General features: G+C 39.3%; 1 protein-coding gene across 1 annotated transcript; it reads right to left on the bottom strand.

The window, feature by feature from the left end:
* Positions 1 to 1,006: 1,006 nt before the first annotated feature.
* vsig10 (V-set and immunoglobulin domain containing 10) lies at positions 1,007 to 13,929 on the bottom strand. Its single transcript, XM_084054312.1, has 10 exons — positions 13,558 to 13,929; positions 12,348 to 12,650; positions 10,603 to 10,908; positions 7,490 to 7,783; positions 4,940 to 5,064; positions 4,367 to 4,526; positions 2,980 to 3,093; positions 2,200 to 2,212; positions 1,754 to 1,896; positions 1,007 to 1,321 (listed from the first exon to the last, which is right to left on the bottom strand). Exons 1-10 carry the CDS (start codon positions 13,607 to 13,609, stop codon positions 1,227 to 1,229), a joined length of 1,605 nt encoding a protein of 534 aa, XP_083910438.1. The 5' UTR covers positions 13,610 to 13,929; the 3' UTR covers positions 1,007 to 1,226.
* Positions 13,930 to 14,457: the final 528 nt, after the last annotated feature.

A 14,457-nucleotide genomic window follows, 5' to 3' on the forward strand; every position in this document is an offset into this window, starting at 1 on the left:
TGGGGATTGTCACTTCAATGTCATCAATGTCTTCAAATTGTCACTTCAATGTCATCAAAATCATGTGGGGACCCTGGGGGTCCCGACCCACTGCTCTACCTCACTGAATTAACACTAAATGCTTCATTCTCATCATTTGCTGTTGAAGTGATCCACATTGAAAATGATCAACTGGGCAAAGGTCAGGTGAATGACCAAACCCAAATTCCTCAAGCTGTTACTCAATAACACGGCTGTGTCTGTGCATGCCACACCTCAGCCTACAGTTGCCATTTGTGGATGAGATAGTAAAGAAACGAGAGTACGTTGACTATTTGTGATGCATCTCGCTCTGCCATTGACCATCTACGAGAACAGTCTGCAATTGCAATGTTGTAACTTTACACCTAGCCCTCTCTGTGAACTCATCCATGGAATGGAACAGTACATTTTATTTGCAAATTCTTGCCCCTGTCAGCTGGGAAAACACAAAGACACTTGCTGCCTATTTGCATGTTGTGACTGAATAAAATGCTCAGTATGTAATCATGCATGTTTTTTGTTGACTAATATGTTCTTCGGTCACACTGCACTTAATTTAAGACCGTGTTCAATGTCGGTGTTACACTTATGGCAGTTTGTCAATGTCAGGTCCGGGGACAAAAGGGTCAGAATGGACCCTTTTGTGTCTGTAGCTCTGAAGGGTCCATTTGGTTCCATTTGTACCGTCTCAGAGTCAAATAAGCACTGAGGATTTTACAGTGTATTGGGGTCCCAGGAAAAAAATATAATAATAATAAATAATAATGTATCAAATGGGGGTTTGTTGCCTAATGCGTTTCAAACTGGGGGTCCTTGAAATGAAACACCTTGAGAATCACTCACTTATGCCATTACATCAGTGCAAATATGTCCTTGCACCAATGTTAACAAGAAATATTACAGCATAGCTAATGCACCCAGCCCACACTTGGGATTCTGAATGATGTGATGTTTGTAAAAGCCAACAGATAGATGCATTCACCACTTTTTTAAAACAACTCATTTTTATGGTCCTAAACATTAGAACACCACATTCAAATATCTGCACACACTACCAATCATAGCAATACACTTATAAAAACGTATTTAAAAAAGAAGACTTGCAGTAAATTATTATTCTTTACACACAACTCCCACCAATTCTGTTCACAGTCTCGTAGCAATTAAAAGGTATTTGCCTTTAAAAGATCATTTTCCACACGATACTAAAATGTTACAAGATCTGCTGCTTCTTCTGTCGGTACTTTATCTTCTTGCCGCTGCAGGCTTGTCTCAGCAACTTCTGTGTCCTCATGTTCACCTAAATACACAAAAGATTTTTTTTATAATTCCGTTTCATATTTCACAATAATAAATCGTACTGCGAAAAAAAATCATTGGCATTGTGTTGTGTCTTACTACAGGGGTTCCCAAACCATTTCAGCTCGAGACCCAAAGGATCAATTTGTACATTATTAACCAAATTAAGTCTTAAAAAGTCTTTAAAAAATGACAGATCAAAAAAAGCCGATCTACAAAATCGTCTATTTACAACAGCCAATGTTGTAGATCTGCTATTTTCACTCTTTTTATTTGTCAAAAATGTATGTATTTCTGAAGAAAAAAAAATGTTTTGATTTTTTTTAAATAAAATAATAATAATAATAATAGTAGGGAACATGAAAAAAGGGATATTTACTCGCGACCCATAAAAATGGGTCCTTGACCCATTGTTTGCGAAACAGTGTCTTACTAGATGGGATGCGGTGTATCTGGACAAGCGTTGTGTGGTTTCCATTGGTCAGAGGGGGGAGCCTGGGCACCGTGTCCTGAAATATCTCCTCCTCTTCTGACTCCACCAGGCTCAGTACATCTCCCGTATCATCCTCCACTTGCCTAGAGAACCAGATGGTCAGTTAGGATGTTACATAGAGGGTTAATTTAACTCTGAGATTTACACACAGACCAACAAGGGTCCATTTGGTTCCATTTGTACACACTCAGTGTTAATTACATGAACACTAAATATTTTACTGTATAGAATACTGCAGGTGAACTAGGTAGCTAGAAGGAGGAATGTTGCTTGGTAACAAAACTAGCATGGTATGATGTTATTTGATCTTTCATAGGAATAATGCCTAATATCATGTATTATATATTATATATTATGTATTGCATTAGTAAATGTGAGGAACTCACCCGAAGATGCTCCCTGCAATGGAAATATGAATAGCAATTGTTAAATCAAGTTTGTTGGTGACTTTTTGATTAATACATTTTTGCATAACAATGACAAAACAAAAAGATGAATACACAATAGGCTACGTACTCACTCTATGAAATTATTAAAGTGCGTTTTATAATTTCCACAACTAACCTTGCAGATTGTGATTATTCATACATAAAATAAGCAATTCATTATTATAATAAATTAAGCTACCCGGCAGCACATAAAGTAATCAGCCCCACCTTTACCAGCTGCAACATTAAAGAGATTAACTCATGAATACATTACTAATTACAATCCACTAATAAGATTGTGAAATGGGCCATTCTTGAGGACTGTTACTTTGGAACTGTGAGGACATTTTGATGCCAATAACTTTGCACTTTGGCCCATTTCACAATTATTTTCAAAAATGTTCAAGATTTGTAAAACATTTTAGAAAATAGCAGATTTGCAAGATCACAAGCGATGTAACACGCTGTGAGCTTGAAGATCAGCTATTTTCGAATAGCCTAATTATAAAATAGGGCACAAGTGGTTAATGTATATTTATTAATATTCTAAACCAAGAATGTCAAGATGTCAAATGATTGTAGTGGAGTAACAAAGTACAATATTTGCCTTTGAGATGTAGCGGAGTAGATGTATAAAGTCGAAAAATGGAAATACTCAAGTACTGTACTTGAGTAAATGTACTTAGTTACTTTCCACCACAGGCCAGGGATCATGGGGTGCAAGTTAGGCCACCTTACCCAGGCAAATTCGGTCCCGGCTGGAGTAGAGCGTTTTAGCTATGATGATGCCTGAGCCTACGATCAACGCAGCCAGAAAGATTCCGATGATCGCTCCCGAATACGGAGCGGAAGCTGTAGAGACAAAGCAACACACAGAAAAAGGGATATGAATGTGCATGTGCACACGTGTATTGTGTAAGTAAAGAGAGCCGACAGGTTGGTCAACATTCCGGGAGGGGGTGAGCTGCAACCTGTCCTGTATTGACTGGCTTTGTGTTGCCTTCACTCATATGTATGATTAGGTTTTGTGACAGTGAGTTCATTCTAGAGCCCGGCTCCATGCCAGAGTTTTGGTTCCGATGTCGATAAATATTTTACAAAAAAAACAAAAAAAAAAACGGAAGATACAAAAATGTATACAAACTGAACTTTATTTTAACCACTTAGAGCTTAGACTCTAGTCAATAATGTCCAATAATAGCCAATCTACAAGCTCACAACGCACATTGTAAACTTGTAGTTCTATTTTTGAACATATACATTTTCACCCATTATGACATGCCCAAAATAGGGATGCCAGGTTGAAAGTGGTAAAAAAAATCATCAGCTGCATAACTGCCAATACTGGTAAAAAAAAAAGTCAAATAATGGCCCGACCGAACTAGTTCTACTTCTTTCATGTCTTATGTCAATCACAGACCCTTCTATAAGACCCGGAAATAATCAATTATGTTACTTTGACACGTTCCAGATCCTGCTGTACTGTGTCAACGTGTCTGTTTTCTGAACAAGGCCAACCGTGCATGTTCTGCAGCTGTAACAAAATGACTGATTGAATGCCGGTGTTAATCCATTGAGTCTGCACCTGTTGTATGAAAAGTGCTTTATAAATATATTTCACTTGACTTGACTGCTCTGCAAACACATGCACAAGCAGACCTACTGTACAGCATGTAAAGAAGATTGGAAAAGTGGCATTTTGTGGGTGTTTGCACTTGCCAGTCAGAGACCATGTTTGAGAGCTTTCCATCTCACACACCCTTACCCACACATTTTTATTACTATACTTGTGAAGACATCAACATTTTAGGATGGCAGTTTTATAAATGGATTTTTTTTGCCATTATTAACCCTAAAGCCGAAAATAGCCACTCTACAAGCTCAGAACGTGTCGCACTGCGATCCGTTGTGAGCTTGTAGACGTACTATTTTTCAGTGCACAACACAGTTGTGCAAGTATAAATCAGGCATAATTCCAACACCAATCTCTACCCCTAACCTCTAATCATAATCCTAGCCTGAATCTCTTCCCAATTGTAAGCTTAACTACCCAAAATCTCTTTTTCTCTTGAGGACCAGGAACATTTTCCTCACAATGTCCATTTTCAATTTCTAAGTAACTCACTCTTAACAGTGAGGTAGACCTCCAGCTCGCGGACGGCCAGGGGGTTCTCGCTGCGGCAGAAGTAGAGACCCTCGTCGTCCTTGGTGACGTTGACGATGGTCAGCTTGAGGGCGGGGCCCTCCACAGACAGGATGTACTTGGGCCCGGGCACGATGGCTTCCTGCCGATTGTTTGGAGATAATCGTGATTATTTTTGCATCGTCATCAGAATGGCTTCCATTCAGCCGTATAAATTCATCTGTTGCAAAAATGGCTGAAATTATTAGCTATTTATTAGCTTATTATTATTATCTATTTTGCTATTTCAACTATGTTTTAAAGTATACAATTATTAAATAAATGACCATTGGCCATAGTACGGTATTTATTTTGACAATTGGTACAGGTCATTGTCAGTCATTTCTTGGTATATTTTAGTTATTCATCATATCTGCCCTGTGCAAGTTTCCTTTCCGAAGCCTAAAAGGCAAACATAATTAAATGTAATTTTGTTCAATAACAAAAACATGTTAATCGCAAATATTTGTTTGACAATTAATAAACACTAAAATGTCATGATGGTGACAGTGCTACCTGCTGGGCGGTCTTCATCCAGGTGGTGTTGGCGGGGGGCAGCGAACGTTCCTCGGTGCAGGTCAGGGTCTTGTCGGTTCCCTCCAGCGCCGTTTCCAGAGGCTGTCCATCGGGGAACGGAGGCTCTGAGAGGGAACACACATCGGCCTGCGTTCAGACTTCACACAAATCATTGCTTTCCACTGTACAGGTACAGCCTGGGACCAGTGGTGTAAAGTAACTAAGTAACTAAGTAACTCAAGTACTGTACTTAAGAACAATTTTGAGGTACTTTTACTTCACTGGAGTATTTCCAATTGTCTATACTTTTAATTCTACTCCACTACATCTCAGAGGCAAATATTGTACTTTTACTCCACTACAATTATTTGAAAACTTTAGTTACTAGTTACTTTGCAGACATAAATTATTACATTATGAAACATACATTAACCACTTTAGCCCTATTTTATTCCTAGGCTATTTGAAAATAGCCGATCTACAAGCTCACAACGCGTTGCGATGCGACGCGTTGTGAGCTTGTATGTTAATACGATATAACTACAACATCTGCAGTTTTAGTAGGTGGTCTACCTACACTTCCATTGAAGAATTAGGAATTTGGAGCAGACGGCATGACATATCGGAAAACTTGACGCCCCACAATCTTTATTGTAGTTCTTCGGACACCGTTGCAATTACCTCCCTCCGTCAGGAGAGAGAGACAACGCACATCATTATTTTATACTGATAAGAATGTCATTGCTTTTATGGGTTATTGTGTGATCATTTTGGGAATGTTGTTGTTGTTTTTGCATTTGTTTTAATCAGATCACTTCTCATGTGTTTATTGTAATTGTATGTTTTAACTGAGTATTTTTTTGCATCTGTTGTAGAAAAGCCTAACCAGGGACAGGTTATGCAAATTAGCCTTGGATAGAAACCCTACATGAGTCATCAGTCTCATGTTATCTTAACTTGAAACAATGTTTTGGGCATTGTCCCTGTCAAATAAACACATTTAAAACATTTATAAATAAAACCTATGGATTGTAGCTAACATGTGACATTTGTTGTTTGTTTTTTAGTCTTATATCACAATATCGATAAAATATAGATATATTGCAGAGAACCAGATCCCCAAAAGATCCAGTTCCATAGAAAAAAAAAGGCCAATTCCCACACAATGTAGACCTTTTTTAACAAATCAATGCAGTGCGAGGTGATAAATATGTGCAATGTGTGCTTTTTTCCTATTAAATTAGATGTTCAGGAACATCTTGGGAGAAAGACAAGACGACAGATAGTGAGGCAAAAAGCAGATATAGCTCGTCTCCTTCTGATTGTTCAAGTCATGTCTTCATAACCTTGACTTGTGACCTACAGCACTGAATGACTCACTCACTGTTCACTCCAAACGCTCCCATGCCAAAACGTTGACTTGTTTTGGCATGGGGCCAAATGTGTGTCCGTGGCCAACCTTTCTGTGTACACTGCTTCAATACTGCAATCAACTTGGGATGGTTGTGTACACTGCTTGATGTAACTATGAGTTAGAGCGGACGCTGATCAAAGCCTCTAGTAGGCCTCCATACAGTTACACGACAGCGGCAAACAGATGGTGGAAGCCCCTTAACAGGAGCTACGTCAATGATATTGGCTGCCGTCTATTTAGTAGGAGGTTCATATAGCGGGTAAGGATTACATGAAAGCTGTACGCCTCATAGAAGTCTCATTTGCAAAACATATCCACAGTTTAACTAATCACTCAATTAGGGCTGCAACTATCAAATATGTTCTTAGTGAGTGTGACACGTGATTATTCGGTTAATCGAATAATCAAGATGCATGTTAACGAATCAATGCAAAAAAGGTGATTTTTTTTAAAATAATCGACTAAATCAAAATAGTCTGATTAAACACTTAAGCCCTCTTTTTATACAACGGTGTCACGCAAAGATAGTGAAACTAGCCAACCTACAAGTTCACAATGCGTTGCATCTCATTGTGTGTTTGTAGTTCTGCTATTTTCACTATCTTTGAAAATACATTTGATTCAAATCTATATAGTTTTTTTATAACCGATTAAAGAAAATTAAGGGCGATAATTAAATGATTGTGTGTGTTTCCAGGATGGTTTCACGGTGGGTGACATTTCTGGGAGTCTCAAAGAAACTCGGTGGTCAGAGGTTTACACTCAAGTGGAAAGTACATAAATCATTCAACACATCTTCGTTCTGTACTGGTCATGGGACACGTTTTTGAAGTTATGGCAACATGTTTACTGACAGTGTCCGAAAGTAACTAAGTACATTTACTCAAGTACTGTACTTAAGCACAATTTTGAGGTACTTTTACTTTACTTGGGTATGTCCTTTCAATACTCTTTTTATTCCACAATTATTTGAAAATAAGTTACTTTGTACATTTTCATTATTAATACAAAAGATGCATTAACCAATTAAGCCCCATTTTATTACTTCGTCTATTCGAGGATAGCCGATCTACAACCTCACAATGTGTCGCGAGGAACCACTGCTTGCAATATGCAATCTATAGGTACATGCTTACCGAGGACAAACAGACAGCTGTTCTTCTCGTGTTCCGGGTGAAGCGCTGGGTGCTCTGCCTCACATTTCAGGGTCATTCCGTCGAACAGAAGAGTTCTGTTGAGCACCAGCGTCAAACTGTCGTTCTGCTCGGAGACAAAGAGATGGCCGTCCAGATGATGGCCAGGCTCCTGGTGGTTCTCCCCCCAGCGCAGTGTGGGCGTGGGGTAAGCCCCCAGCCAGCTGCAGGTAAATTGGACATGGGCGGGGTCCTCATCAAGCTTCCACAGGCACTCAGGGTGTCTTTCTGGGGTATCTGGGTGGGACAAAACAAAGAGCTGATTTCACCACGTATTTGGCTGCGGACCCCCCCATCTGAAAAGATTTTCTGCCAGGGACCCCCATACGACATTTGTGCTGTTAAAGATTTTCAAATTGATTCAAAGTTTTTCATAAATCTTCAAGCCTTTTCAAAATATAAAAAAAAAATAGCAGATCTACATCGTAGTGTTGTGACCTTGTAGATCATCTATTAGCCTTAGAACAGCCTTAGTAAAATAGGGTTAAAGTGGTTAAACTGATTTTGAAGCTATATTAACCAATTTTACTGGAGACCCCCTGGAAACCCCTCAAGGACCCCGGACACCACTTTAAGAACCACTGGCATATTGTTGCTGTCGGGTGGAAACTTTATATGTCCAAACCCGCTACTCTTCAGGAAAAAGAACCTGTGTTCCAACTGGATTCAATATAGTTATTATTTTGTCAAAAGCGCTTGTTTAATACTTTTCATTGGTTAAATATTTATAAAAGCCACTGACAGGCTTAACTACTTTCAATCCGGCATCCCAAGCTTGGGTAAATTGTTATGGGCAAAGTTTTTGAAATGTTCCTACTCACAACCCATCACAACTTTTGTAAGCATGTAGATTGGATATTTTTGCTACTTTTGTGTAACACTGTCATAGGACAAAGGCATTCATTTATGAAAACCATAAAAGACATACAAGGTTTCTGTCCGACAACAACGATAGAAGGAGGTCAATCTGTGACCTGCCTACTTGATAAGGTCAATGCAACACCCATGCCCTCTCAGCCCCCCTTTTTCTCAAACTTCTAAACAGGGTTTCTACAAAAGTGCTCATCCTAAATAGCGAGAGCGATACGTCATTTGCTTTACTACCATTAGACCCACGTTTTGGACAAATGTTAGGATATTAGAACGAGAATATAAGTATTACAGACCTGATGGCTCTATACTGAATCACATGCATGAGTTAAGCAACATCCTGTGTGTGTGTGTGTGTGTGTGTGTGTGTGTGTGTGTGTGTGTGTGTGTGTGTGTGTGTGTGTGTGTGTGTGTGTGGCTAGACGGCAGACAAAAAAAGAAAACTGTTGTGAAACAGGAATTTGGAATTTAGGAAGTCAATCCATCATATCAGATTAAAGTGACCACAGCCCTATCCTGGAGTTAAAGATAACATTCTCTTTACTAAGTTACACTCAAAACGGAGACCATACACACATTACACCAGATTTCCTTGAAATCTTTATTGTTTTACCCTAAATATTGGGATAGGGTCCAAAATCCATTCATCACATTTCCTTTTGAAATTGCTGAGTGTTAATTGCAGTGAATAGGTTCTTTGTCCTATGTTGGTACAATATTGGACAATAAATAGTCCTTATAACTGTATCTTCTTTAGTGGGGAGACTAAAATATGTAATAGTTTTTTGAAGAATATTGATTATTAAGTATTAGAATTTAATTGGAAGAATATCGAAGCTGTGACGGAAGAGATCTGGGTTAAATCTGTCTGAAGTTAGTTTGGATATTTCTAATTTGATTTTCAATTCTGTATTTGGGAAGATGGACTCATAAGATAGAGATAGATAGACGCATCATGACGTGTTTGCAGATTGGCTATTTTCACTATTTTGAAAATGTTAGACAAGATTTTTGCCCAAAATGGGAATCGATTACTAATCGATTTCATTAAATGATCAACAGACCAGTCAAGTGCTGATCGCTCAACAAACCATTCCTGTGTGGAGCGTAGGAAGGTTGGGGGGGGGGGGGGGGGGGGGGTATTCTAAATGAGTAAAAGGCAAACTGTGTGCAAACTGTTGCCACACATTTGGAAGCACACTTATCGTCTAGATAAGAATGTCATCGTTGCTGTAGGATTAGGGTTTCCATTCACTGGAACAAAGCACACTAATTAGAAAGGGTGTCCACTGACTTTTGGTCATCTGTACAGATTTAATTATTCATTATGTTCTTTGTTCATACTCTTGTCACTACAAAAGGGCTTTAGATTCTGTCTTTGTAACGGTCAGTCTCTCACAAACAAAGATTTGAAATGACCAACAAAATGTTGCTATGCCACAGAAAGCCACTACATATACTAGAAACACATAAGATAAGTCTGTCTCTAGAGCTTAATTTATACTCCATCTTGCAAGGACGTACCTTGCCAAAAAATAACAGATCTACAAGCTAACAACGCTCCGCACCTTCTATCGCTAGTCTGACCATTTCAATTACTCTTTAATCTTTTTTTTTTTTTATCCCACAAGTTTGTAACCCATTTTTTCACCCAGTGCCAATTGCCTATGTAATCCTGGGCGCTACTCTCCCTCTGCAAGCCTAGGGAGAGCCCAGAACTGAGCTCATGCCTCCTTCAATGCATGAGGAGCTAGCAAGCCGCTTCTTATCACCTGACAGGGGGAAGTTTCCCCGGTAGGACGTAGCCCGTGGAAGGAACACGTTATTCCACCCAGTTCCTTTTTCCCTCCATCAGGCGCCCTGGCTGACCAGGGGGAGGCAGTATATAGACCAGGATTACTGCATGTTTTTGTGAGGGTTCCTACCCTAGTACCCTACTCTTTAATCTGAAAATAACGAATAACCGAAAATAGGCAATGTACAAGCTTACAACGCATCTGCGATGCGTTCTAAGCTTGTACATACCCTATTTTTGGTGCGTGACATATGCTTCCATAGAAGACATGCTGACTAACACTTCCATGGAATCCAAATGACTGAAATCAGTCATGAATGGCGACTGAGAACTGTAATCCATGAGAGTATAAATGACGCTTTAACTGTGTGGTCTCATGAGAGTCACCTACAGTAGACCAGCAGCTGGGAGCTCCAGGTGGTGTTCGTATGCGAGAGGCTGTTCTGGGCTGTGCAGCTGTACTCTCCCTGAGCTCCAGGCTGGATGTCTTCTATCCTGAAGTTCAACGAGGATCCCGTGCCTGTAGCCAGGGAGTCGTTTCTGGAGGAGCCTCCCTTGAAGCTCCAGGAGAGGCTCTGAGAGGGATACGAGGTGGCCGAGCAGCTGAAGGACACGGTCGCGCCTCGTTTGACGAAGAGCGTCCCGTTGGTCAAGGCCGTGGCAGGACCGATCGATGCCGATATGTTTAATGGACCGCCTGAAAGAGATAGATGTGCAATGACAATGACTCATGGAGTTCTTCACATACGGAAAACACAGCCTTAAGTAACCAGTGCTGTTTCATTATAGTGTGCTGGTGACTATAGCTGCAACTATAGATTATCTTCTTAGCGATTATTCAATCGATTGCTTTTTCAATTAATTGAATCATCGAGAAGTTTTAACATCTAAATCAGTCTGAATTACCACTTAAGCCCTGTCTAATACTTCATTATTCAATGGTGTCATAAAAATAGCAATCTACATGCTATTTTTGCCTTTTTTTAATGTGTTTTGGGGGAAGAAAAGAAGAAATTTCAAATATGGACCCCAAAATCCTGTTATTTTATTCAAATCGATTTTTTAAATATATCATTGATTAAATTGATCAGTTGGATTAACTGTTGCACCCCTACTAGTGACCTAAGCAAAGAAAGGCTTGATTATTACAATGTTATAGTGCAGGGCTATATATTTATAGAAAGAAAGCAACAAAATAAACTCCCAAATGAGTTTCCAAATCCCACTAAATAAAGTGGTTCTCCACTGGTTGATGGCCTTTGAGATGTTAGATGCATGGTCTTGGTACACTACAGAACCATAACGATGCCTGATAAGGATAACTACTGTAAATGTTTCATTGTTTATAGATTGTATATTCACTTGTTATATTAATTTATACATACAGTACATATATCCATGTACCCACTGTTGTATAGGGTTAAGGTGCCACTGTGCATACATCATTTTCATATGCACTTTTGATAGTTTGTACATATTTCTATTCGTAGGCAATGATCATGTATGTCCATGACATGCATACATTTATTGGTGATAGATTGCACATCATACTTGACAGAATGTATCATCTCTGTCAGGTGGAAACCTCATTATGTCCAAAACTGTTACTTTTCAGGATTCAAATTCAAAAGTATCAAAAGTAGCAGATCTACAAGCTCAAAACTTTCGAGCTTGCAGATCTGCTACTTTTGATGCTTTTGCGTGACGCTGTGTTGGTATGATCAAGTAGGGCGTAAGAGGTTTCTGCCCGACAGGAACAATGTGTATATTATTAGGCTGTTAACTCAGACAGACAAAGTGGAGATAATGGTCAGAATCAAGTCTATTTAATTTATTTCCTTATTATTTCTATTTTATTCTCATCTCTCTACTCATAACCTGTAGCTACATATACTGTGTTTGACACCCGCTGAACTTCCACACCGGGGTCAATAAAGGCCTATCTATGTCGCTATGCATGAAGCACAAGCGAGTTATGTTAATCCCGAAGAACCAGTTTCTGTAGAAACTCACAGAGGTGCCCGGCATTTACAGTCAGGTGGTACACCGCAAAAAAAAACACGCATCATATCCCTCTGTAAGCTTGTGGTGGACAGCTAAAACATTCTGTGGCCAAAAACAGCTATAAATACTCACTGACTACTTGAAGTTGAACTGGTGTTTGAGCGGTGGCGGTGCTGTTGTTGAATGATGAATTGCAGAGGTAAGTGCCCTCATCAGCAACGGTGAGCGCACGGATGCATAGCGTGCCGTTGTCCATTATGGTGTGGTGTTGTCCAGGTGAGGCGGCGGCAGTTGCAGAGTGATCTCTCTTCATGATTTCTCGTCCATCTTTCGTCCATCGCGTGTAGACCGGTGATCCATCCCCATCATTACACTGAAGGAGAAGGTCTCCTCCCAGACTTCCATAGACCGTTTTGTTGGCGCTTTGACCTGAGACTGTAGCACAACATTGCATTGTTTTAATAATCATTCAACATGTACAGTAGAGTCTGTTACGTAATGATAATAGCAACAACGATCCTAATAATAACAATAATATGAATTAATTGTTATTGTTATTTATAACAGACTACTGTACACTTGAAGCAAATCTCAAAGTGCTACAGAGTAAAAACCTTGACAAACATTGCATACATGAAATACTAATATATAAATATATATAAAATATACATTGACAGAACCCCCAGCCCCCAACTATACACAACTTAAAAGAATAAAAGTAAAAATAAAAACACAAGGCATAGAACCAGTGCAGCTAAGCAAATGCTTAGCTAAAAAGGACGGTATAGTCCTTTTTAATGGAAACAAATTTAAGCAGTGGTAGTGTTAAGTAAGTAACATTACATTTACTCAAGTACTGTACATAAGTACAATTTTGAGGTATTTTTTTGACTTCTACTCCACATCTCAGAGGCACATATTGTAATTTTACTCCACTACAATTACAAGAAAACTTGAGTTACTACTACTAGTTACTTTGTAGATTTTGATTATTATTACAAAACATACATTACCCACTTCAGCCCTACATTTAGTCCATTTGAAAATAGCAGATCTACAAGCTCACAAAGGGTTGCATTGTGATCTGCTATTTTCAAAATATTTTTATACATTTTATACATTTGAAAACTTGAAATGGGACATTCAGCATAATGAGTACTTTCTACTTTTGGTAATTCAAGTACATTTTGATACCAATACTGTACTTTTACTCAAATAGACTTTGAATTCCGGACTTTTAACAGAGTATTTCTGCATTGCAGTATTGAGACTTTTACTTAAGTAAGACAAGTGAGTAGAGTAGCCTACTTCTTCCACCACTGGCTATAAAGCGCACACTCACCTGTCACACGCAACAGCTGTAGAAACGCAGCGATCGTGGCAACAACCTTCATGATCAAATTATGACCAACAACACAGACTCACACAGACTCACAACAACAACATGAACAAAAGGCTCCTTCCAAACCAGTCCGACTAGTCTGTCCGTATGGGACTATAAGTTGATCCACAGGTGAACTCCACACAGACACTAGTTAGCCCATTATGAACTTTAAAAGCTACAAGAAAACTAGGTTATATCCTAACGAATTTGACCGGGTCATCAACATAGTGATCATCATCTCCCCCATCGCGTACCAGATTTCGCACACACACCTGCATTGTTTACGAAAGCACGTTCATCCGGAAACTCTGGAGATGATAAACCACACCCTGCGTCCACCTTGTTAAAGGTACAGTAAGACAAGAAGTAGAACGTATGACTTAGATGTCAAGTAGAACTGTGACAGGGCAGTGCGCATGAGAGTCACAATTTGAGGGTGTGCTCAATGTGACTCTCATTAGGACATGGACCCCCCATTTAAAATGATCCAGTCCTGGGGACTGTGTATGCTAATACCCAGGGATATGTAGGCTAATTTTGTTTTGGGTTAAAAAAAAAACACAGCCCTAGGAGGGCTTATCATGGGGTTAGCAATGGATCATCTGGGATTTCACCCCAACTTAACTTAGAAATATCATGCCTGGTTCATGGAGCTAACAGTAGGTGGTGGTCCTTCAGAGTGAAAGAATAAAGCAAATTCACAGGATAAAAAAATGGGTTTCTAAATCAGTCCAAATTGTACGGGGCTGGACCTAGCCCTGAAACATGACTGTCATACCATGACAGTCATGGAACCGAAAGTTCCTGGTTTTTGATTTTTTGACATTTACAACCCTCACATGTACATATACGTTCAGA

This window comes from Gymnoscopelus microlampas (assembly GCF_963454915.1).
Source record: "Gymnoscopelus microlampas genome assembly, chromosome: 4".
Classification (NCBI taxonomy): domain Eukaryota; kingdom Metazoa; phylum Chordata; class Actinopteri; order Myctophiformes; family Myctophidae; genus Gymnoscopelus; species Gymnoscopelus microlampas.